Source organism: Myotis yumanensis, unplaced genomic scaffold (genome assembly GCF_028538775.1).
Source record: "Myotis yumanensis isolate MYYU_CA2020_CCGP unplaced genomic scaffold, mMyoYum1.0.hap1 SCAF_1, whole genome shotgun sequence".
In the NCBI taxonomy this organism is placed as follows: Eukaryota; Metazoa; Chordata; class Mammalia; order Chiroptera; family Vespertilionidae; genus Myotis; species Myotis yumanensis.
This window is the reverse complement of record NW_027223752.1, coordinates 141,910,643-141,936,589: the sequence shown is the minus strand read 5'-3', so window position 1 is coordinate 141,936,589 and position 25,947 is coordinate 141,910,643. Positions and strand designations below refer to the sequence as shown.

Sequence of the window (25,947 nt, the reverse complement as noted above, 5' to 3'; positions counted from 1 at the left end):
CCAAACAGCTTGAAAGAACAAACTACCTCACAGAGTCTATGGGCCAGGAATTTCGATGAGGCTAAGTTGGGTACTTCTGCTCAAGGTCTTTCATAAGATGCTGGTCATGCTTTTGGCTGGGGTGTGAGGACATATCTGAAAGTTTGATTGGAGGAGGATCTGCTTCTCAGCTCACTCACATGGATTCCCTTCCTCACAGGTGGTTAGACTGAGGGCATAGGCTCCTCACTGCCTGTGGGCTGTAAGCCTCTGTCAGTTCCTAGCATAAGTGTCTCTCCAGAGGGCAGCTCACAGCATGGTAGCTAGCTTCCCTCAGAGCAAGTGAGCAAGAAAGCAAGAGAGAAAGCCAAAGATGGAAGACACCACCTTGTGTAACCTAATCTCAGAAGTGGCAACCATATGTGTCCCATTCTATTCCTTATAAGTGAGTCATGAGGTCCAGTCCAAATTCAAGGAGACCAGATTACACAAGGGCATGGATCCTAGGAGGCAGGGATCACCTGGGGCCACCTCAGGGGCTGCTTGCCGCTCATGTTCTATCCATCTGATTTTTGGTTATCCTACTTCAACTCTTTTATTTTGTTTCTTATTTTCCTTTCAAGTTTAGGCCATTAGAGCCCCTTTAGTGCTGTGATTCAAATAAGTTTTAGAACCCTGGTTTGACTTTCTTCTCAGGCCATGACTTTGAAGATGGCCTGTAGACCATGGAAATAGTGAAATCAGTCTACGAAAACTGTTGTAGATCCAAGTTGTACAGTCATCTAAAAAGTAAGAAGCATAAAAAAAAAGTATAGCTTTTCTTCAACTAGCTAGTACTGTCATGCTATGTTATGATATGTATACTTTTGTAGTTAATCTCTTCTAGAACTTGTTAAAATTTCACCTGATTTTGCTCTGACAATTAAAGTACATATCTATAATAATAAAAGTGTGATATACTAATTAGACTGGATGTCCTTCCAGATGACCTTCCGGATGAAGCCAGGGCTGCGAGGGAAGCCCAGGTCCCAGGTGCCAGAGGGAGGCCAATGCCAGCAGCCAGGGGAAGGAAGGCCTACTCTTGCATGAACTTTGTGCATCGGGCCTCTAGTCTTTGAATAAGTGAAATGGCTTGTTAGCAAAATTGAATGAAAGCATGACAGTTTGTTATTCAATGATATCTCCACTCATAAAGAATATTGTTACCTGCATCAGAAGGTAGGCTATTCAGAAGAAGAAACAACCTCAAATTTTAAGTGGCATAAAACCACCAAGATTCACTTCCTGCCCTTGCTCCATTTCCTTCAACGTTGAGATAGAGGAAAGAAGTGGGGAGGGAGGATTTGCTTGTTATTACTAGGAGACTCAGGCTGATTGGGAAATACCTAAATGTTGGTCACCGGACCAGAGGAGGCAGAGAGCTCCAGAAGGTCTTATACCGGCAATTAGAGTTTTGGCCACAAAGTGCCAGGCATCATTTCCACTCTCAGTTCATTAGCCAGAATTACTTACATGATTTTCTAACCACAAGGGGTCCCAAAATTCAATTTCTTCATGTTCCCATAATGGGAGAACCAGAAATGCTTGCAAACAACAGTAATGACAACCACCATCCCCAGCACTTATCAAATATCACTGTGAGGAAGTCTTTTATCTTTATTTCCAAGTTAAAAGTCAAATAATTCTATTAATATATTCAAATTTAGGTTTTGTAATAATAACATTAATATCCTTTCTTAACATTCTATATATTCTTAGAACTGCTATCTAAACTGCTTCGGGTCCCAGATGTAGGTTTGATGAGTCCTAGACATATTTGTTTTGGTTTCCAATAATCTCAAACTGAGCATCATCAATGTTTGTACAAAATCTGGTAAATGGGCCCTGGGTATTTGTTTTGTGTCTCTTAATATCTAATTACAAAATCACTGGTTTTTATTTATTCTTTCAATTATGAAATATCATATGATATATAGAAATTTGAGCTATCGTAACTAAGATAAGGGCTAACTAGCTTAGAATTTATTTTTAAATGGCTTATTTCAATCTCTGAGAATATTGACAATAATACATACTTATATATAATGTATAAAAATATACCTCTTTTTTGAAGGGAATCAATTGTATGATGTTGAATAGTAGCTGGACTGTTTGTGGTAGAGACTGTTGCAAAACTTTTTTTTACAGTAAATCTTTATAGTTGTTCTATTTTATTACTAGTTATTGTTGTTAAACTCTTACTATGACAAATTTATAAATTAAATTTTATCATAGATATGCACATATAGGAAAAAACATAGCATATGTAAAATTCAGTACTACCCATGGTTTCAGGCTCTTGGAACGTACCCTCACAGATAAGGGAGACTATTGTATTAATCAGTCTTAAGCAAAATTATCAGAGTGTTAGAAAACCAAATTAGTACTTTTCTCTGCTACCTAAAACAAAAAATATAGAACTCAGATCTCAATATAGACAAACCTAAAATTCAGAAAATAGTCCGTGTTACTTCATCTCCAAATTGGTGGATAAAGAGTGATTTTTATTCTGGGAACCATGAGAGCCAGCATTTTTGTGGGGGGGGGGGGGGGGGGGGGGCCGGGGCGGAAATAATCCTTCTTAAGAAAAAAAATTTAAACTTTAACTCTTGAGTATGTCTCCTTAGATGTTTCAGATCAGAGGATAGAGCGTCAGCCTGCGGACTCAAGGGTCCCAGGTTCGATTCCGGTCAAGGGCATGTACCTTGGTTGCAGGCACATCCCCGGTGGGGGTTGTGCAGGAGGCAGCTGATTGATGTTTCTCTCTCATTGATGTTTCTAGCTCTCTTTCCCTCACCTTTCCTCTCTGTAAAAAAATCAATAAAATATATTTTTTTAAAAAGCAACAGCAACAAATGCATAAGTATTTCTTGAATGTCTGCTATTTGAAAAATGCACTGGTAGGGATAGGTTATTAAAGATGAAATGAAGCTAACAGATCCCCATTAGCAACCGTATTTATTTTTTAATATATTTCTATTGATTTCAGAGGGAATGGGAGAGGGACTGAAACATCAATGATGAGAGAGAATCGTTGATCGGCTGCCTCCTGCACACCCCACACGGGGGATTGAGCCCACAACCCAGGCATGTGCTCATAGGTCAACGCTCATCCACTTAGTCACACCGGCCCATTGGCAACTGTATTTAGAGATGACATTTCATATTATAAACTCTTATAGATAATGATTGCTTAAGGGCCTTGATAAACCCTATCATTCATGTGTGACCAATCCAAAATTCCTAATAACTAAACCAGATCTATTCTAAAGTTTATTTTTGAAATTTCTTTGGGGGAAAAATATATTAGTAAGCAAATTTACAACACAAAGGCAAATGTAACAGCATTTTTAACCTACATATGATAATAATTTTCAACGACTTTGGCAATATCTTATTAGGTAGCAACAATAAATGTCAATTACCAACAAGTCTTATCTACCCATTAAAGCTGGTCCATCAGGATCTAAAATTTGGCAAGATAATTAGCAATTTATTCAAGATAATTAACAACTTGAGAACATCAAACATTTTGGATTTTTAAAACATTCTTTGTTCAGATTTTCAACTAATGCACCTTGCCTCTGTGAGGTGTTATCTGTATCTCTACAAAAGAAATTTTTAAACATATGTTGAGTCTTTTGGTTACCAAATCACAAGAACTTTCTGCAATAGGAAACCAGCAATTAAATAGCAAAGAAAATTCAACAGTGCAAAATGAAATCCTGTTCTGCCATCTAGAGGACATGTACTAACTGCTTAGAAAATCCCTTAACTCCTAAGGGCCCCTGAAGCTTAAAATAAATAGATATTCTGTTCAAAAGGGGGGAGGGGGGGAGGATTGTGAGAATGATTCTTTATTTTTCTCTATAGCACTATCAAATTTCATCACACACACAGAAGAAAATAATTTATAAGCACTTTTTATTGTATCTAAATGAGGAGATGGATGTTAGCTGAACCTATTGTAATCATTTGGCAATATATGAGAATCAAATGATCATGTTGTATGCAGTCATGTGTGTCAATTATTTCTCAATAAAACTGGAGGGGAAATTCTATTTTATTAACTATCAGGAAAGTAGTAAATCTGAATCTTGTCATAATTAAAATCTGAGCTCACTATAGGTCACGACAATTGTTTAATCTCTTTATTCATCCATGCACACTGAAAAAGAAAGCAGACTGAGATGCTAATAAGCTGAGATCTATAAAAGCAACCATGTTATGTTAAGAGAACAAACTTAATTATGCTTTCATTTCATCTCTTTTCTGATGCTGTAAAGGTTACATGATTTGTTTTTTTTCTTCCAAAAGGTTGCATGTGAAAGAACAAAAAAAATACATAGAAGTTTCCATTTGAAAGATTAAGAAAATAAATAAAAAGCACTTTTCTAAAAACTATGGATTAGATATGTATCAGGTTGAGGTGTTACGCCTTGCCAAATTTGGTTGGCCCCATCAGGCTTCCATGGTCTTGGCCACGTACAAATGCAGAGCCTCTCCGTGGCTATAACTCCTAAGAACACTCTCCTGGCCACGGTGGGGCATCGGCATAACCCTCATAACTGTAGTTTTGGGGGGGCACCTGGGTTTGACCTCACCAAACAATCTCTCAGTCTTTCAAATGTTTCTAGTGTAATTATAAGTTGACTCTCCCCAAATAACTCACCCCAGCATTCTTCAACAATTCCTCATATTTTTGAGATACAGTGGGGCCTTGACTTACGAGTGTCCTGACTAACGAGTTTTTCGAGATATAAGCCATCCCTCGGCCGATTTTTTGCTTTGAGTTGCGAGCTAAAATTCGGGTTATGAGCCAGCTTCAGATACCCCACTGCTAGTTGGCACAGGGAATGTCACAGTGAAAGCCACAACATCAGCCCAGCATCACGTGTCTCACTCATTCACTTTTGATTTGACATAGGAGTAATTTGAGTTACGAGCTCCGTCACGGAACGAATTAAACTCGTAAGTCAAGGCCCCACTGTATAAGCTTTCCCACCATTCATCTGTGTGTCTCTTCCAATGTTATGGCCATATTTTAACTCCTCTGGAGTTATTTGTTAAATGTCAAATGACCAAGAAAAAAAAAGAGAGAGAGAGAGAGAGGGAGAGGAGGAGGAAAAATAAATCCTTTATCTTAACCTATGACTTTGGTTTACTGACTCTCAGCTTTCCCTTGTGCATAATATGGACAAAAAAATGTGGGGAGGGTTCAATGGAAAGTAACCTCACAGGGTAATCTGTTCACAAATTCCTAACTTGGCAGGTCCGGGTAGCTAGTCACGCCCCAGGCATATAACTTCTTTAGCAAAAGGTTTATCTTGGCATTAAGTGAATCCTGTACATTGTTTCTGTGCATCTAGGTTAACACACCTTTAAATAAACCAGAACCACCCTCCAGAAAGCACATAATCTTGTTAACCGTCCTGTAACCCAATCCCTGCCTTGCTTTCTCACACCTTCATGTAATCTTCCTTAGTCCCCTTCTTAATTCAAATGCATAAAAGAAGCTGCAAAACTGTTAATTCTCTGGAGCATTTGAGATCTTGCTCCCCAGCCTATGTTAATTTGGCTCAATAAATTCATAAAAATTCTCTACAGGTTTGGATCTTTCTTATGTCGACAATAGCAAGAAGGAGGAGGAGGGCAAGAGAGAGACAGAGAAAGACAAGAAGGAAGAGGAGAAAAAAGAGGATGAGAAAGAAAGAAGGAAAAAAAGAAACTAGAGCTGAGTAAAGAAAAAAAATAGAGCTGAATACATGTTATTGTTAGTGTATCAGCTGCCTTAAACTATCTTTCTGTGATTGTTACTGTTTAAATTTTTAGTCCCACATTTTAAGATTTTCCAAATTACTTTAGTGAATATATATCCACTGTTAAGCAGTATTATAAATTGCAATGCGGTATTTTACAAGTTGTCCCAGGGTATCACAGGGATTGGTTCCAGAACCCCCTGCAGATATCAAAACCTGCTGATGCTCAAGTCTCTTGTGGGAAATGTTGTATTTGCATGTAGGCTACAGCAGGGTATGCCTACAAATTACTTCATCATAGTGCTCAGTGTGTGGCAAATTCAAGTTTTGCTTTTTAAATTTCTCTGGAATTTTTTCAAATATTTTTTATCCCTGGTTGGTTGAATCCATGAATGCAAAACCTGCAGATATAGACAGCCTACTGCACAAAGTCTTTGCTTTTCAGAATATTTTACAACAGAATATGTACTTAAAAAACAAAACAAAAGATAACAGATGGCCATCCATGTAATCAAAGAACTACAAAACTGAAAGGGACAGTAAAAATAATCTACTTCAATTTCTTCATCGTCAGTAAAGAAACTGAGGTCAATAGAGATTCCATATTCTGTTCAAGATCACACATATAGTCATTGGTGAGGCTTTCACTATAACCCACATTGCCTACTCTACAGTCCAATGTTTTTTCCACTTCATTTTTCCATTCATTCCACAAGTATTTAATGTATGCCTACTATGGGCTAAGCGTTGTGATAGGCACTAAGTGGGAAATGCCACACATGACAAAGGGACAGCCCCTGCTATCTAAGAGCTAACAGTCTTCAAGGAATGGAACACTAATCAGAGTCATATAAAATTATAAAACTCCAGATTAAAAAAGAGTTTAATGAAAACAGGGCTTGGTCTAGTCTAGGAGATCAGGCACAACTTTTCTAAATAAATAACATCAACCTACGAACCAGGAGGTCAGGGTTCAATTCCCTGTCAGGACACATGCCCAGGTTCTGAGCTCGAACCCCTGTGGGAGGCATACAAAAGGCAGCCAATCGATGATTATCTCTCATCATTGATGTTTCTATCTGTCTCTCCCTCTCCCTTCCTCTCTCTGAAATAAATTTTTAAAAAGATATTAAAAAAAGAAGTAATTTTTAAACAGAGATCCAAAGGATAAGTAGGTGTTATCTAAGAAAGTCAGAAAGAAAGAGCATTCCTAGCCGAGTAAGCATCATTTGCAAGGGTCTTGAGATGGGAGGAAGCATGATGCTCTTCTGGAACTAAAAGATTAGTGGAAAATGAGTATGAAATGGGCCTGCATGATGTCTGGGATCTAATCATTGGGAGACTAGGAGACCAAGTGACAGACAGTGAGCAAGTTTTGAAAAGTTTCAAGAAGAGAAGTTAATCAGATTTGCCCTTTTGAAAGATTGCTCATGGTGGTGGTGGGGGGGGGCGGTTCCAGTCAAGATGGCAGCATAGGTAAATGTAGTACTTGAATCCTCCCACAACTACATCAAAATTACAACTAAACTACAGGATAACCATCATTCAGAACCACCTGAAATCTAGCTGAACAAAAGTCCTACCAGTAAGGATATAAAGAAGAAGCCACATCCAGACTGGTAGGAGATGCAAATGGACTGGTCCTACTTTCACGTGTGGCGAATCAAAACTGGGAGCGATATCTCAGATGCAGAGGTCCCCCTGAGGAGCAAGGGGTCCCAGCCCCACACCCAGCCCCCAAGCAAACAGCTCAGTGCCAGGAAGGAAAGTCCCTATAACTTGTAGCTGTAAAACCCAGCTTGAACTTTGGCTGAGTGAGACAGAGGGCTTCTGGAGTCTGAGGTTTTCTTCTTAAAGGGCCATGCAGAGGCTTACTCAGTCTCACTCGCTTTGAGATCCAGCACTGGGGCACCAGGAATATACTGGGAGGAACTGAATTTTCTGGTATGAGCTGTAGGGGCAGCTTTCGCCCAGACAGAAGTGCTGACAGAGGCCATTGTTTCTTTTCCGGGCCCTTCCCCCTACAGAGCCAGCAGGCAGGTGCCATGTCTGTGACTCCATCAACCTGACTAAAACTGTTCACCCCTCCTTGAGACCCTGCCAATCCAACTTGCAGACCCAACCAAGTGGCTTTTTTGTATGAATGGCCTGTTTTGGCTTATGCATCAGAGCCCTGCCATTGGACCCTATAGGACACCTGCTACATTAGGCCACTCTACCAAGTGTGGGAGACCTAGCAGCTCTACCTAATACATAGAAACAAACACAGGAAGGCAGCCAAAATGAGGAGACAAAGAAAGGTGTGCCAAATGAAAGAACAGAACAAAACTCCAGAAAAAGAACTAAACAAAATGGAGACAAGCAATCTACTAGATACAGAGTTCAAAACACTGGTTATAAGGATGCTCTATGAACTTAGAAGAAGAGTAGATAAACTTAGTGAGAACTTCAACAAAAGACATAGAAACATAAAAATAAAGATAGAAAACATAAAAAAGAACCAGTCAGAAATGAAGAATACACTGAGTGAAATGAAGAATATATTGTAGGGAATCAACAGTGGACTAGATAAAGCAGAGGATCAATCAGAGATTTGGAAGATAAGGAGGCAGAAAACACCTAATCAGAATAGAAAAAGAAAAAATAATCCAGTGGGAATGCAGACTGGTGCAGCCACTGTGGAAAACAGTATGGAGTTTCCTCAAAAAATTAAAAATGAAGCTCCGATTTGACACCATAATCCCACTTCTAGGAACATTTCCCAAGAAATCATAAATGCCAATCAGAAAGGATATATGCACTCCTATGTTCATAGCAGCACAATTTACCATAGCTAAGATTTGGAAACAGCCTAAGTGCCTATCAGCAGATGAGTGGATTAGAAAACTGTGGTACAGCTACACAATGGAATACTACGCTGCTGTAAAAAAGAAAGAACTCTTACCATTCGCAACAGCATGGATGGATATGGAGAGCATTATGCTAAGCGAAATAATCCAGTCAAAGAAAGATAAATTCACATGATTTCACTCATTTGTGGAATATAATGAACAACATAAACTAATGAACAAAAATAGACCCAGAGACATAGAAGCATTGAACAAACTGTCCAACCTCAGAGGGAAGGCAGGAGGAGCGGGAGGGTAAGAGATCAACCAAAGGACTTATATGCATGCACATAAGCAGAACCCATGGACACAGACAGTAGGGTGGTGAGGGCATGTGCTGGGGGGGGGGGGGGGGGGCGGGGGGGGGGGAGAGATGGGAAGGGCCAGGGAGAGGTCAATGGGGTAAAAAGGAGACATATATAATACTTTAAACAATAAAGAACTTTTAAAAAATCAATGGAAAAAATGTCCTTGGGTGAGGATAAAAAATAAATCCAAAAAGATAAAGATAATACAAGGAGCCTTGGGACAACTTCAACCATACCAACATTTGCATCATGGCGGTGCAGGAAGAAAAGAGAGTATTGAAAACCTATGTGAAAAAAAATGACAGAAGCCTGGCTGATGTGACTCAGTGGTTGAGCATTGACCCATGAACCAGGAAGTAAGGGTTCAATTTCCGGTCAGGTCACATGCCTGGGTTGCAGGCTCGATCCTCAGTAGGGAGTGTGCAGGAGGCAGCTGATAGATGTTTCTATCACTATCCTTCTCCCTTCCTCTCTCTAAAATCAATAACATATATATCTATACTAATAAAAGGGTAATACGCTAATTAGACTGGAAGACCTTCAGGTCATCCTTCCAGACAAAGCCATGGTGGTGGTGCTGAGGCAGAGGCGGTTAGGGGCAGTCAGGCCAGGAGGGGAGGGCAGTTGGGGGTGATCAGGCCAGTGGGGGCGGGGCAGTGGGGGGCAAGCAGGCTGGCAGTGGGGGGCAGTTAGGGGCGATCAGTCCAGCAGGGGGGGCAGTTGGGGACAAGCAGGCTGGCAAGGGGGGGCAGTTGGGGGGCAGTTGGGGGGCGAGCAGGCTGGCAGGCAGAGTGGTTAGGGGAGATCAGGCAATGTTGCTCAATATTTTGGAAGGAAAAGAGGATGGGCATACCTATCAGTGGACAGTATATGTAAAACCATTTAGAAATGAGGATATGTCAACACATGTGAAGAAACTCCAATTTAAGTTACATGAAAGCTATGGCAGTCCTCTAAGAGTTGTTACTAAGCTTCTATGTGAAACAGGATGGGATGATTTCGAAATAATCATCAAAATATTTTTCATGGATCTTAATGAATGTAACCTGGTATCATTTATTGTAGCTGTTTCTATCAAACACCAATGCAATGCCTGGAAAAAAAGACAATGGTTTCAGAGTTCTATGATGAAATGATATTTCCAGACTCAATAGCAATGAAGCAACAGTTATTAAAAACATCTTGTCAGCTAACATTAGGAGCCCATAAGCATGAAACAATACTTGCAGAACTTGAAGTGAAAACTACAGAAAAATTAGAAGCTGGGGAAAAAAGCTTTGAAATTGCAGAGCTTAAGGAAAGATTTCAAGCAAGTCGTGAAACTATAAATTGATTAAAAAATGAAATCAGGAAACTCAAAGATGATCAGAAAAAAAGACTTCTAAATTGCTCTGAAGAGAACTTTACAATAGGCTAAACTGAAAATAAGGTGGACTTTAAAGGCAAAATGGACTGCAATGCTATAATTTTCTTAGAGGAATTGCATATATAGTAGTTGAGCATAGATTTCTTAGCAATGAGATCAAAGCATTTGTACTTTTCAAGCAATCTTTAATATGAAATATACATATATATCATAAGAATGAATGCTGCATAGGCCTTTTATCATCCCATTTTAGGGTAACTTACGATGTTAAGCACAATTTTTAAAAATTTTATTGCATTGTATATATGGCTTATCCTTTTTTGTTTTGTTTGTTTAGCTTATACTTTTTTAAATATATTTTATTGATTTTTTACAGAGAGGAAGGGAGAGGGATAGACAGTTAGAAATATTGATGAGAGAGAAACATCGATCAGCTGCCTCCTGCAAACCCCGCACTGGGGATGTGCCTGCAACCAAGGTACATGCCCTTGACCAGAATCGAACCTGGGACCCTTGAGTCCACAGGCTGATGCTCTATCCATTGAGCCAAACGGTTAGGGCTAGCTTATACTTTTGACAGGCATCAAAATTCATTATAAAGTATAACTTGTACATATTTCAAACTTTCCTGTTAGTTAGCATTAAATACAGTTCCTCATGTTGGGTCACAACATGAGGAACTGTATTTAAAGGGCCAGAAAGTTGAGAATCACTGTTCTAGAATATAATAGAAGTAATCCTGTTATTTGCAGATTTTTAATATTTCCTACAACTTTTGTGATATCATCCTATGTTAGTACAGTTTTAGTAATATTATATTTAAAATCCTTTTATTCTTGAAATATTAATGTTTATTGCATGTAATATTATTATATGTAAGATCTTTCTCTGAATAATTTGTTTATTGCATGTAACATTATCATATTTAAAATCATTTTTCTTGAGATATTGTTTATTGCATGTAACATTATATTTAAAATCGTTTTTCTTGAAATAAAAAAAAAAACTGTAAAACAACAGGTTTCCAAAGGAGCCACTGTTTCTGCTGTTTTTGATTTGTTTTTAAGCAGAGGAATTCAGAATCCCTATGTCAGGCGTATTGCTAAAATTTCCCACAGAATGTGAAATCCTTCTGCAAGCCTCTTTTGAGCACAGGGTCCTTGTTCTGAATTTAAATTGTGCAGTTCTGATTGGACAGGGCTGCCCATTGGTAGAAAGATAAAATCAGGGTTTCCCGGCAGTGGTTGACTCAGATGCATAAACAAATGAAGCATGCGCAGGAAGCCAAGAGTTCAGTCTGAGATTTTTCCCCATGCAGAGCACGTGAGGAGCCACTAGGTTCTTATCATTTATAAAACCTGGGGAGTCTATCTCAGCAGATAAATTCCTTCTTGGAGTTCACCTCAAGTCAATCTTTCTTTTCAGAGTCCCCATCTGCCTAAGACTCCCTCTTTGCCTCTAAGGCAGTGGTTCTCAACCTTCCTGATGCCACAACTCTTTAACACAGTTCCTCATGTTGTGGTGATCCCCAATTTCATTCTTACAAATTAAACATAATTAAAGCATAGTGATTAATCACAAAAACAATATATAATTATCTATGTGTTTTCTGATGGTCTTAGGCGACCCCTGTGAAAGGGTCGTTCGGACCTCCAAAGGGGTCGCAACCCCACAGGTTGAGAACTGCTGCTCTAAGGGAAGGTGTCCTTACCTGAAATAATCTGCCCTTTTAATGTTTTAGTCCCACACTAGTTAACTCTTATTCCTTAGTTCATCCTCATCCTATCAAAACCTTCCCTTTTGTACATTTCATCAAGTGACCTTCTAGTTGCTAGATGGTGGGATGGTGCCTGATTCTCAGATCACTTAATAAAGTCAATGAGGTCTTCAAATTTACTCATTTGAATTTTAACAACCGTAAGCATGTAGTTTAAACTTAATTTTATCTACCTAAAACTGTTTTTAAAAATTGGCAGGATGAAACCCTATGTAGTTTTGAGTGTTTATCAGAAAAAATCATGTTCACCTACTGAAGTTCTATAGCAGAACTCAAATTGAGGTCAAAATTCCTAAACTTCTATACCAAATCTATACTTTCCTGGAGTGGTTCACAGAACTCAGACATTTACATATATATATATACACATATATATGTGTGTGTATATATATATATACATACATATATATATATATATATATATATATATATATATATGAAAGCCTAATATGCAAATTGTTTCCTTGGGAGTTCAACTGGAAGACCAGGAGTTCAATGACTCATTATGACATGCACTGACCACCAGCAGGCAGCACGGAATGAAGGAAGCCCCTGACCAGCAACTGGGGAAGGGAGGCCCTGAATGGCAGCTGGCAGCTGGGGAAGGGAGGCTCCAGCCAGCAGCTAGAAGGAAGGCCCCAGCTGACAACCAGAAGGCCCCGATTGACCCTGGTCACCCGGCCAGGCCTAGGGAGCCTACCTGTGCATGAATTTTGTGCACAGGGCTTCTAGTCCTATATAATAAAAGGTTAATATGCTAATAGATAGAACGATGGAACAAACAACGGGTTTCTGTGATGTATGCTGACCACCAGGGGCACGCATGGAACATGGCATCGGCAGCAGGAGGCAGAGTGCGAACATGGCAGGCGTCGGCCATGGAGGGATGGTGGAGCAGGTGAGCAGTGACAGACCAAGGCAGGGTGCCGGTCACTGTTATTGGGGCCAGCCTCTGGTTGTTACTGAAAATTCTTTGCTCCCGTGCGCTGTGGTCCCACCCAGCGCTCGCACCAGCTGCCAGTGCTGGAGCTGTTGCTAGCACCCACTGCAGGCACCGGCTCCACTCGCACCCACTGCCGGCGCCCAAAACCAGTCCCAATTGCTAAAAGCCATCAGTGGGTGTGAGCGGTGGCTGCCAGCTCCGATTGCCCCTGAGGGCTTCTCCACCTTCCCCTGATCCTGAGGAGCAATCTGGGCCGAAAGCCACCGCTCGCACCCACTGCTGGTGCCAGCCCCAATTGCTCCACGCCATCAGTGGGTTTGAGCGGGGTGGGCGCCAACAGCGCATAGGGGTGGTGGCAGCAGGAACAGGGCCTGCCGGCAGACAGGAGACTAGGAATGTGGAGGTTGGGCCAAGACCATCACCTGTGCCCATCACAGCCTTGCGGCCCCACAGTTTTTTTTCAAGGTGCATGAATTCGTGCACTGGGCCTCTAGTATATTATTAAAAAAAACTAGAGGCCCGGTGCACGAAATTCATGCAGGGGGGGTGTCCCTCAGCCCGGCCTACACCCTCTCCAATCTGGGACCCCTCAGGGGATGTCCGACCGCCAGCTTTTATTATATAGGGTAATATAAAGGTAAAGGATACAGAACAGCCCATGGAGGTACACAGGATGAGGTCTGTAAGGGTCCCCAAGGAACTGGGGTACACCACCCTATTGGCATATTGATGTGTTCACCCACCTGGAAGCTTATCAAATATTGTTCAGTTTTCATATAACTTCATTGGGAATACCCGCCCCCCCCCCCCCAAAACACACACACACACACACACACACACACCTTGCCCTTCCCAGAGGTTGGTGAGTGGGGCTGAAAGTTCCAACCCTCTGCTAACTTGATCTTTCTGATAACTAGGAGACTAAATGTATTTTTTTTTTTTTAATAATTAAATCTTTATTGTTCAGATGATTACATTTGTTCCTCTTTTTTCCCCCCATAACTCCCCTCCTCCCAGTTCCCACCCCACCCTCCGCCCTCATTCCCCACCCACTGTCCTCATCCATAGGTGCATGATTTTTGTCCAGTCTCTTCCCGAATCTCCCACACACCTTTCCCCCCCAAGCATAGTCAGTCCATTCCCTTTCTATGTCCCTGATTCTATTACAATCACCAGTTCATTCTGTTCATCAGATTATTTATTCACTTGATTCTTAGAGTCACTTGTTGATAGATGCGTATTTGTTGTTCGTAATTTGTATCTTTACCTTTTTCTTCTTCTTCCTCTTCTTAAAGGATACCTTTCAGCATTTCATATAATACTGGTTTGGTGGTGATGAACTCCTTTAGCTTTTCCTTATCTGTGAAGCTCTTTATCTGACCTTCAATTCTGAATGATAGCTTTGCTGGATAAAGTACTCTTGGTTGTAGGTTCTTGCTATTCATCACTTTGAATATTTCTTGCCACTCCCTTCTGGCCTGCAAAGTTTCTGTTGAGAAATCAGCTGACAGTCGTATGGGTATTCCCTTGTAGGTAATTGAGTTTCTTTCTCTTGCTGCTTTTAAGATTCTTTGTCTTTTGCTCTTGGCATTTTAATTATGATGTGTCTTGGTGTGGTCCTCTTTGGATTCCTTTTGTTTGGGGTTCTCTGTGCTTCCTGGACTTGTAAGTCTATTTCTTTCACCAAATAGGGGAAGTTTTCTGCCATTATTTCTTCAAATAGGTTTTCAATATCTTGCTCTCTCTCATCTTCTGGCACCCCTATAATTCTGATGTTGGTACGCTTGTAGCTGTCCCAGAGGCTCCTTACACTATCTTCACACTTTCGGATTCTTTTTTCATTTTGCTTTTCCGGTTGGGTGTTTTTTGCTTCCTCGCATTTCAAATCTTTCACTTGATTCTTGCGCTCCTCTGGTCTGCTGTTGGGAGTCTGTATAATATTCTTTATTTCAGTCAGTGTATGCTTACTTTCTAGTTGGTCCTTTATCACACCATCGAGGGTCTCATTAGATTTCCTGTACATCTCATCAAGTTTATCGACAGACTCTAGAAGCCTCTTGAGAGACCTCAAAAGTGTGGTTTTGAATTCTATATCCAGTAGCCTGCTTTCCTCCGGTTCTGTCCTTTGTGGCCTGTTTCTTTGTCTTGGCATTTTTTTATACTTCGCTGTGTGGATAGAGTGGCTTTCCGTGTTAAGTGTACCAATTACCCGAGGTAGACACTCTTGGTGCACCCCCTTGTGGTCTCTGTGAGCAGTCTTGTTGTAGTCAAGCCTTGATTGTTGTAATTACTACTTGACCTCCAGGCCAACTGGTTGTGAGAATCAGCTGTGTTTGCAGTGGGAGAACTTGTGTCCTCTAGGGAGGTGCTAATCTAGCCTTTGCCTGAGGCTATCCGGCAAATGGCTCTGTGCAGGGCTTGGGCGGGGCGGGTCCCGGGGATCAACAGGGCGGGTCCCAGGGATCAACAGGGCGGAGGAGGGAGCAGTTATGGCTGCTCTCAGTCCATCCCCAGGGGCTCTGCCTCTCTGTCCCAGCAACCGCTGCAAACCTCGGAGGGACCGAAGCCAGACAGTCCCGCTTCTCCCGTTTGAGTCTGGGTCCCTAGAGACTCGCCCGGATCTGGAGCTCAGAGTCTGAGGCTCCCTCCGGATTGAAACAGACAACCGCACCCTCAGCCACCAGCCCGCGCTGCGCACACTCCGCACCCTAGTATTTTACTTCAGCACTACGCCTCCTCTGATTCTCGGTTCCTCCTAGTTGTAGAACTTCCACTCAGCCAGCCTTCCTGTGGTTCTGGATGATGTCCGTTCCATCTTTTAGTTGTATTTTTGAAGTGGTTGTTCGAGGCAGCAAACTCCAGCGTTAACCTATGCTGCCATCTTGGTTTTCCATCGTATTTTCTATTATATCCACTTGGACTGCCTTCCTGGTGCCCAGGGATTCCCCTTCTCTGTTAAATGTGGGCTAGGAGACAGAGAATCCATTCTAGTGAAAGACTGAGAAAGGGGAGATGGGTAGGAGAGCAATAACTTTCTGGTTTCTTCTCGTGTTCCTAGGTCTCTGGTCCCATCCTATTCCAGAATCCAGCTGTATCCTGACCTTGGGTTCCATGAGCACTCGTGAGAGTACAGATCCTTCTCTGCTAGGGGTTGTACTCCTGTGGACGCCAGGTAGTGGATGAAGATGATACGGGCAGTCGTAGGCATCTAAGAGACTTTATCACAGATCAAGTAGCCATTGCTACCAAGGAACCACCAGACAAATCAGTTTTTCAAAGTAGCCTCACAAAGCAGCCAAGCACACAAGAGCCAGCCACCTGCTGGTCAGTAGCACACTCTTATACTAGCTCAGACAAAAGAGGCTTCTTGCCAAATAGTGACGTCAGTATTTTGGGTTATAAAGTACCCCTGCCCAGTGTATACAGTAAGATTGCTGTGTCCGCCGGAACCGGTTTGGCTCAGTGGATAGAGCGTCGGCCTGCGGACTGAAAGGTCCCAGGTTCGATTCCGGTCAAGGGCATGTACCTGGGTTGTGGGCACATCCCCAGTAGGAGATGTGCAGGAGGCAGCTGATCGATGTTTCTCATCGATGTTTCTAACTCTCTATCTCTCTCCCTTCCTCTCTGTAAAAAAATCAATAAAATATATTTAAAAAAAAAAAAAAGATTGCTGTGTCCTTGGTTTTACACCTGCATATGGCAAATTGGCCTTGAGCACCCGGCATACTCTGGACAGGGCCCCCACAGCACTTACAAAATTCCACTCACTTTGTTAGATGAGATGGGTTTCTATCACAACAAAGAAGACTGTTAAAACAGATTTTATCTTTAAAAGAAAACACTGGTTTCATGTTATATTGGAAAAGTAATTATTTATTATGAAAAAAATAAAACTGTTGACTGAAAACAAATGAATGTTATACTGTATTGCACCATGATTGCAAATGAGGCAAAATTTGTCTAAACGATGAACATTCCAGAGTAAACAGCATCCTTTTACTTGAGTATGTAGACATGCAAGCAACTCATTATAATGTAATTGCAGACATAAAAAATCACGAGTAGCAGCAACCTAAACTTAACACATCAAAGAAGCCTTTTATGACAGTCATGAAGTTATTAAACATTTAAAACATGTCTTTTAAATAACCCACATTAGAAGCACATGCTTTGAACCATTTTCAAGTGATCATGTAAATGCTTTGCTTTTTAAAATTTTTAAATTAATGCTTATATAATGGATCAATAGCACACATTTCAGCTACTTGGATGAGGTTAAGCATAGGCTGTGGTGTGAAAGACATTTTTTCCCCCTCTGTACAATCAGGGTACCCACAGAGAGTTCCAATTCATAATTTTGGCCTTATTAACACCATCTTCTATTTGACCAAGCATAATAGCTAAGATATTGTTACAGCTTTTGCAGAAAGCCTTTAGCTTGAAGAACAACGGCTTGTATTTAAATCTTAAGAAATGAACATAAATATAGACACTTTAAAGTAGTTTTACATTCTGAAGCAAAAGTACATTATACAGGGCCTGCTGTTTCCTCCTTAATGCTCTAAAGCACCACTTTATGTTAAGATGGCAACATGTGATTATATTAATTATATTCTGATTACAATAATGCAAGAGCTGGGCTGTTGCTTTTAATTTTTCCCTTTTTAAACCATGTTCTGTGCAATAGATAAAAAGGGTAAAATTTATAACTATTACATAACTGGAAAAAATATAACCATAATTTTATTTCACACTCTTAATGAAATAACAGTTAAAACTTTTTTAAAAATCAAAATGAAAAGTTTACACCGAACAGTTTACTCCAAGAGAACATAGGGGTTGTAGAGTCCCTGAATGTCCTGAGGGAAAATGTAAGATTAAAATATCTTATGAATAGGTCCAAAATATGTAAATAAATTATAATCAAGATCAGCTGATAGTCATTTGATAGCTTACCAACACCAGTGGAAATATATTCACAGTATAATATAATCAGATTTTAGGGTTTTTTCTTCCCCTATTTGATATTAAACTAATCATATATTGAGAACTTGCTTATTTGCTTTAATGAAGACAATATTCGGACCTGCTATGCCAGGCTAGCCTTGCTGGTGGTAAACAAGAATAAAATAAAACAAAATCTCCAAGGAATACTATCCCTTAGTTGTGAATTTTGCATATTTCAAATAGAGTTTGGGTGAAGGGGTATTTATGGGATGGTTTCACATCCCACAAACTTGAGCAAAAGCACCTTATTATGGATTGGAAAATGAGGTAATTTTCAAATTAAAATTTTGTAAGTATGTGCAAGAGAACACTTCGTCTTCTAGAACTATTTTCTATTTCAAAAGACATGCATGACACATTTTATTTCACCATTTCTGAGAGAAAATGTAGATTACTGATTTTAAAAAATGCAAAAGATGCCTCTATGTGACTACACTCCCAAATTCTAAAAACCTGATCAGTCTTCAATCCTTTGGCCACATTAAAAATGACATAGGTCCAACCAGTTCTACAGTAAAATAATGTACTTTCTAATCTAGTTTTAAGGGGGATAATGTACTTTCTAATCTAGTTTTAAGGGGGGGGGGGGGCGGGGGATTCAGTTTTCAAATTTTCTATTTACTTAATAACCTTTTAAAGATTTTTCTACTCATGTTTATCTTCACTATCAAGTGTTTTGATTTTTGTTTCTAGGTATGCCTCTATACCTCTCAAAATTTAACATTTCCCCAAACTATATACATTTAAAGCTGAATTTAGGTCTGCTGACTACAATAATTTTTCTACCTTAAATATAAAGTAGTTGAAATTATTATTATTTTTTTTATTATTGGCCTTCTCTATTTAGTTTTGGCCACCTAGTGCTCTTAAAAAATACTTCTTGGAAACCTGACTTGGATTTCAGTCTTCACAGTAATGCTAAATAAATTTAATGTTTGTAAAATATTGACATTTTGGCTGCACTATCCTTTCAATGCTAGAAAGTCAAACAGAACTGCAGTTTGAGATGGCATGAGGCCAATAAACTCTGAATAAACTAACCCCTTCTAATTAGTAAAAGCCAAGAAAGCAAGGCATTTTCTAGAAGAGAATACGTATTACCAGCAGAATATGTTGTTTCCTAAGCAGCTTACTAGCATGCTCTTAGCAATATGGCTTATTTTCTCTTTTGCATTGTTATTAGCTCAATTTAAGTTGATTAGCAGTTACTAGTTGAAATTTATTTTCTTATTCGATTGTATTCATATACTAAATGAAATTAGAAGGTGGGAATAAAATAATAGATTAAAATGAATTTAATTTCACAGTACTTTTTTTTTTTTTTTTTTTTTGGTTTTTCAATTTTAATGTAGCATATGAAGATTCAGTATTTTAAAATCAAAAGACATGTTGAAGTTCTAGCATAAGTTCCTGGGTATGTGAAAAACAATAGGGAGGGCACAAACAGTAATTGTTGAAGGTCAACTAGACAAGTAATGGCCAAACTAAGATTCAAATCCATCCTTTAGATAGCTAGCAAAATATTCTACCGGATACAAATTATAATGCTATATATCATTTTGTTTTTCTTTCCTTACCATACTGTATCTTGAAATGACTTTACCCTGACAAAATATAAAGGATATGAAATGTTTTGGATCCAAAGCCACAGATGAAAAGTCAGACTCATGAAGTTGGTCTTTCAAATATAAATGTCAATGGAATTCACCCATCTCTATAAGCATAACAACAGTACATTTTTTTTTCACCACACCAAAAATTTTTCTGCAGTATTTTATTTTCTTTAAAATTTTATTTGCTTTGTGACTCCCCATAACTCTTCAGAAAATATTGTATGCCTGCTGCCTATATCACTCACTGTTTCCCTAGGAAAAGAAATATATATTTTCTCTTTATGTTATAGATAATGAAAGTTAACTTATGCTTAATGAAAATGACTATGGCTATAGGGGTCGTGCATGTGTAAAAATTATTTTTAACACTAAAACTTGAATTTGTTATCTTTCTTCCAATGAACATAGAATAAAATTAGACCTTTAAGCATACTAACACAGAACCTAAAAGCAAAAGTTATGTATTTAATGAGCTTTTCAATAGATTATAGATATATATTATTTCAGATTATAAAAAATTAAATTACACTAACAATATAAAATATGCAGTATAACCCCATATAAAAGGGCCTGTTAATTCTAAAAGAGTTCTCAAAAAGGTTTCAATAAGAGAGATGGGGCTAAATATGAACACAACATGCTCAAAATTAAGAAAAGTACCATATTTAAACTTGTTAGGGTAGCAATTACATTTTAGTTACAGCATATTTAAAAGATAACATTGTTTCTTTGCACTCAAATTAAAAACAAAATGTACAATAACCTCCCTAAACTAATGTTGGTAGGTCCCTTGCTTTCCACTATCTACTAGAAACTTTGCTAGGCAATTGAGGGGTTGATGGGTAGGATAAAAACTCCGTAATATCACTGCTAATTAGCTGCTAACTTGATTTCCAAAGAAAAGGTATAGTACAAAACTGAAAACTCATCTTAAAATATGAATATAGGCACTAATCACAAATTTACATTTTTCATCAGACAATATCCTAGAGTTTGTTGATTTACAATGAATGTCAGAATCAATGCTTTAGCATTAGATACATGGTTGGGTCAAAACATTCTCTTGGAGTAAAAGGTAATCAGTTTTTATATTACTGTAACAGGAAATATCTATTTAGAACCTATAATATACTTTTAAAAAGTCTTACATCAATTTCTTAATTTAACTTCCCAATCGGCACAAAATCTAGTTGAATGCCATTTCATTGTCAACACACAGCTAACATAAATTATTTCTAATCCAAAACAAAATGTTTTTTAAAAGGATTCAGAAAATAAAATAAATTGTATTTTAAAAATTAAATAGCAAACTTGAATCTATACTAGCAGTTGTTCACTTTCAATATAATGCTGACACGGTAATATAAAAAAAAATAAACATATAATTTGATAAGTGAAAATTGAGCCAGCCAATCTTATTAGATACAAGACAAATTTCAAAGTATAAACAAGGAGTATTAATGTTTTTTCTCAGGACAGAGTTAGGAGAACTATACTCAGTATTTGTAGCTAAACTTTATAACCAAGAGAAGAATTTGGATAAGTGTGCTTTGGGTAAATAGTATTTTCATAATCTCTCTTAGTTTCACTGCCACATACACACCACAAAGCATCCATATTGATATGTCTACTCTTCTCTCAGGTTCCTGATTATGGGTTATATTAAAAAGAAAATTTATCCTCTACCTGCTATGAAATCACTAAGAAAAAGGTTCAAAACAATGTTAATAACAACTAGTTCCCAAAGTCCAAAAAGCTTTCATCTAGCCATATTTCAGTTCTAGAGTGTGCTACCACTAAATAGAAATCAGAAAATTATTACCACATTCAACTACATATTAATTATACTAAATAGAATAAATCAAATATACCTGAAAACAGCAAAATTTAAACCAACTTATAATAAAAAAATAGAATTAAAATACCATTTTTGAACAGGTATTTTGATATTCTTAAGAACACTGAATCCTATTTTTGACCCAAATGAAAAAAAAAATACTGCAAAGATGAAGTATTATTATTCTCTAAGTATGTATTTTATCCTTCATTATAGCAAAATCATACATTTACGATAAAGAGGATTAAAATTACCATACCTGTCCTCCTCAAGGTATGCATTATTTATTGTTCATATTAGACAACTGCCTTGAAAACTTTTAAATATTATCAAACAGACTTTTGATAGTTATGACTTTTTTCCTATTTTTTAAATTTATAAGTTGTTAGTATATTAACTTTGAGTCTCATAATACTATTCTAAAAGCTAGGATTAAATTTAGCAGTTTTCCTATACTCCAGCAAAAGACTTTAGAGCAAGAGGCATAACAATAAAGATGAAAATTGTTTCAAACTTATTACTACAACCTCAAATAGATTTAAGAAAAGCCATATGGTTTTTTTAAGTAATATACTGCTGGTGGTAGTAAGAATATTACAGACACAATTTCGAATTTTAAGAAATAAAATGAACTCTTTATATTGTTTTAGCTTTGCCCAAAGCAGATGGGATGTCCCTTGCAAATGGAATAGTTGAACTTTAGGCTGATAATAAAGTTGTTGATAATTTATAATAAAATATATTCCAAGTGGCTGGTTTTAATATTAATGCTGGTATGCTTTAATAACTACCAATATTTATATATGCATTGAATAATGCAGCATTCTTAAAATACCATGTTTATCCAAAGGAGGGTATTTAAACAAATATTTTACCTTGATTAGTTTTTAACCAAAACAAATGCCATGTTATAGGCAGAAATGTGGACTTAATTCTTTTAGATAATAGCCTACATAATTTCCATGCTAACAGTAACTTAAAATTATTCCATGACTTGCAATAATGTAGAGGAGTTAACTCATTTAAAGTCAATTTTCATGATGTTTAATCTTCCTCACATATATCTTCTAGGCAGATTTCTTTCTCTAAGTTCTGTCCAAAAGGTAAGTGGTTTATAGAGGGAGCAGATACTTAGTGCTGGTTATGTTTGCAAGCAGTACCCAATGATTTCCTCTAATACTTGTCAAACCAGTCATTATCTGGTGGGGGAGGGGTGGTCAAGAAATGAGAGAACTTGGTCATTAAAGTCATTACAATACTTCAGGAAACATTAGACATATGACAAACATTTCTTACAAGGCAGTCATTGAATAATTAGAATAAGCAGTCAGAAAAATTCTGTTGCTGAAAACACAGTTATACATTAGTGTTCATCCAACTGAAGATTAGTGCATTAAAAAAAAGTTAAGAAAAAATCTTCCACGTTCCAGTTCAGCTGCACTTGATTCAAGTGTTGCTCATAGAGGTTTGTGTTGTTATAAATTAAACATGCTGCTGCCTTAGCAGCCAAAGATACTAGGAAAAAATGTTCATGTCACAGAATAAATAGAGCAGTCTCTTTCAAGCAAAACAGTTATCTCACACCAATTCTGGAGGTCATCCACTCTAGACCTTGGCATAACCTGAAACAAAAGAGAAAAATATTTTCAAAATGAAAAAGTTTAGGTCACGTAGGTAAGGACCACATCGCAAGCATCTCTACTCCCCCCCCCCCCCCCCACCCCCCACCACCCTAGCAAACAAAGAAAAAAAAATGAAAAAGTTTATACTTAAAAATTGAAAGCATACTTGGCACTACAAAAATTATTTATACACTTAAGCGACAATATTCAGGTTAACACTAAAATAAGTGGAAACTTTAAGTGCAAGAGTCACTTAAAATGGCCTTACTCAGTTGAGTAATGTGGGAAATAGCTTCAGTCTCATATAGAGGATGCAGCTTTGGCAGTTTTTCAACAAGACTGCAAATACTCCTCATCCCCCACTCCTTTAAGATGAACTAAAACTGCAACCACTATCGAAAGATAACAGTACTTCGCCTTACCCTCCTAAATTCTAAAGAATGGAGGCTTATAGCTCAATCTTAAAAATATAGGTCAAAAAAGTCTACATGTAGCATTATATTACAAGGTATTTCTAGTATGAAAAAACTAAGAACGTCAAGTTAATTTGAGCATAAATAAATCCTGGAAATAAACTGGGTAATCCATGCTTAACACACTGGGTTCTCCTTGGCCTATTTATCCAAACTCAAGTTCTTAGAAAAGGAAGAAAATACTATAATGGCATTTATTTCAAATGTTTATTGTTTAGAAATATGGATCCCAAAATGACTCCTGATAATAAAGGGGATGTACTCTTGTGGAAAGCTAGGAGTTTAAGCTTAATTAAGCCTTTGCAGAAAAGGTGAAATTTCTTTGATGCTTCCTCTTTAAGTCAAGGGATATTATAATTTTCTCCCAGGAAGTAAATGATAAAACCATGAAATGAACAATAACTAAAAATTAGATTGCAAAAATTTAATTCAAAAGTTTATTACTTTTTTGGTAAAACATTCTGTTTGTATTAACAAAAAATTTGTCACTAACTTTGTGAAATTGTAATTTAATACGTACGTTAAGTGCCCAGTCACCGGTGACTGACACTGTATTTTCCATTCGGAAGACAAAACAGGCCGGACGCTTAACATGTTAACAACTGTAATTGACTAAAATTATTTCCTGAGACATAACATAAAAACCATCTTTAGTTAAGGACCAAAATGAAGCAGGATCAAAGAAGAAAACAAGTTGGCATAAAAAGTTGAAAGTAATGAAAGAAGTCATACCTGCCCCATTCTGATTAGCACTTACCCTTCTCCTGTTAAAGCACAGCAGGACTGAATGTGCCATGGGTGGTCCTTAATTGAACTAAGGGTGAGGTATTTGGATATTTCAGCTGCTGTCATACACCCTTTCATATCCTGTTTATTTGCAAAGATAAGGACTGCAGCCTTCCTTAAATCCTGCAATCAATATGAAATATTCTAATACCTGAAATATCCCAACTCAAATTAAACTAATGAACACAAGGGTAAAATGTACTCTATTGGACAGTTACAATGAAATCCCTCTACTTTAAAATGAGTAGGCACAGATTTTTTTAAAAAATATATTTTTATTGATTTCAGAGAGGAAGGGAGGAGAGAGAGATAGAAACATCAATGATGAGAGAGAATCACTGATCAGCTGCCTCCTGCATGCCCCTTACCGGGGATCTATCCCGCAACTCGGGGATGTGCCCTTGACCAGAATCGAACCCGGGACCCTTCAGTCTGCAAGCCGAAGCTCTATCCACTGAGCCAAACCAGCTAGGGCTAGACCCAGATGTTTAACTTAAAAATTTTATGGAAACAAAAGGAAAGATCTCAAATAATCACGATTTAATAATTCAGTCTAATAAAGATAGATTAACCATTACATGTTTTATAAAGATGGCACATAATATTCTGTACAATTGGCAGGTAAACAAAAATTTTAAATATAAAAATCTGTACTAATAAAAGGGTAATATGCCAATTAGACCGGACACCTTTCGGATGTCCTTCTGGACAAAGCCAGGGTGGCGGGGGCCGAGACAGAGGTGGTTAGGGGGGATCAGGCTGGCAAGGGAGAGCAGTTAGGGGTGATCAGGCCTGCAGGAGAGGGCAGTTAGGGGTGACCAGGCCGGCAGCAGAGGGCAGTTCGGGGCGATCAGGCTGGCAGGGGAGCAGTTGCAGTGGTTCTCAACCTTCCTAATGCCGCGACCCTTAAATACAGTTCTTCATGTTGTGGTGACCCCCAACCATAAAATTTTATTTTCGTTGCTACTTCATAACTGTAATTTTGCTACTGTTATGAATCATAATGTAAATATCTGATATGCAGGATGGATTTTCATTGTTGGCAACTCACAGGTTGAGAACCGCTGAAGGGAGTGATCAGACCGACAGGCAGAGGCCCTTAGGGGTGATCAGGCTGGCAGGGAAGCAGTTAGGGGTATCAGGCAGAGGTGGTTAGAGGTGATCATGCAGGCAGGTAGGCAAGTGGTTAGGAGCCAGAGGTCCTGTATTGTGAGAGGGATGACCCCCAAGGGGTCCCGGATTGGAGAGGGTGCAAGCAGGGCTGAGGAACCCGCCCCCCCCCCCCCCCCTGTGCACGAATTTCGTGCACCAGGCCTCTAGTATTTTTATAAAAGTATAAAAATATTCATAGGGATGATAATCACTATCTCACCATAGTGGAATTCTTTTTGGTTTCCTTGAGAAAGGAAGAAAATCAAATTGGAGAAGTCTCAAAAGATATTTACTATCTTATGTTGAGTGATGGGAGCATGAATGTGTTTTATTATTGAAGTTTTTTTGTATATTTGAAATATTCATAATTAAGGGATCTCAAATTATTCACTAAAGAA

The 25,947-nt window shown here is 38.4% G+C and overlaps 1 protein-coding gene and 1 pseudogene across 1 annotated transcript in view; one reads left to right on the top strand and one right to left on the bottom strand.

Moving 5' to 3' along the window:
• Positions 1 to 704: 704 nt before the first annotated feature.
• On the top strand, positions 705 to 10,390 carry LOC139017820 (YEATS domain-containing protein 4 pseudogene; annotated as a pseudogene).
• Positions 10,391 to 16,665: 6,275 nt separating this feature from the next.
• ARL5B (ARF like GTPase 5B) overlaps positions 16,666 to 25,947 on the bottom strand; it is a 34,675-nt gene continuing 25,393 nt past the window's right edge. The window contains exons 5-6 of the mRNA XM_070432437.1: positions 24,369 to 24,520; positions 16,666 to 23,138 (exon numbers count right to left, since the gene is read on the bottom strand). Of these exons, the coding sequence (XP_070288538.1) occupies positions 23,090 to 23,138; positions 24,369 to 24,520 (201 nt within the window). The 3' untranslated portion in view covers positions 16,666 to 23,089. The remainder of the gene's footprint in view (positions 23,139 to 24,368; positions 24,521 to 25,947) is intronic.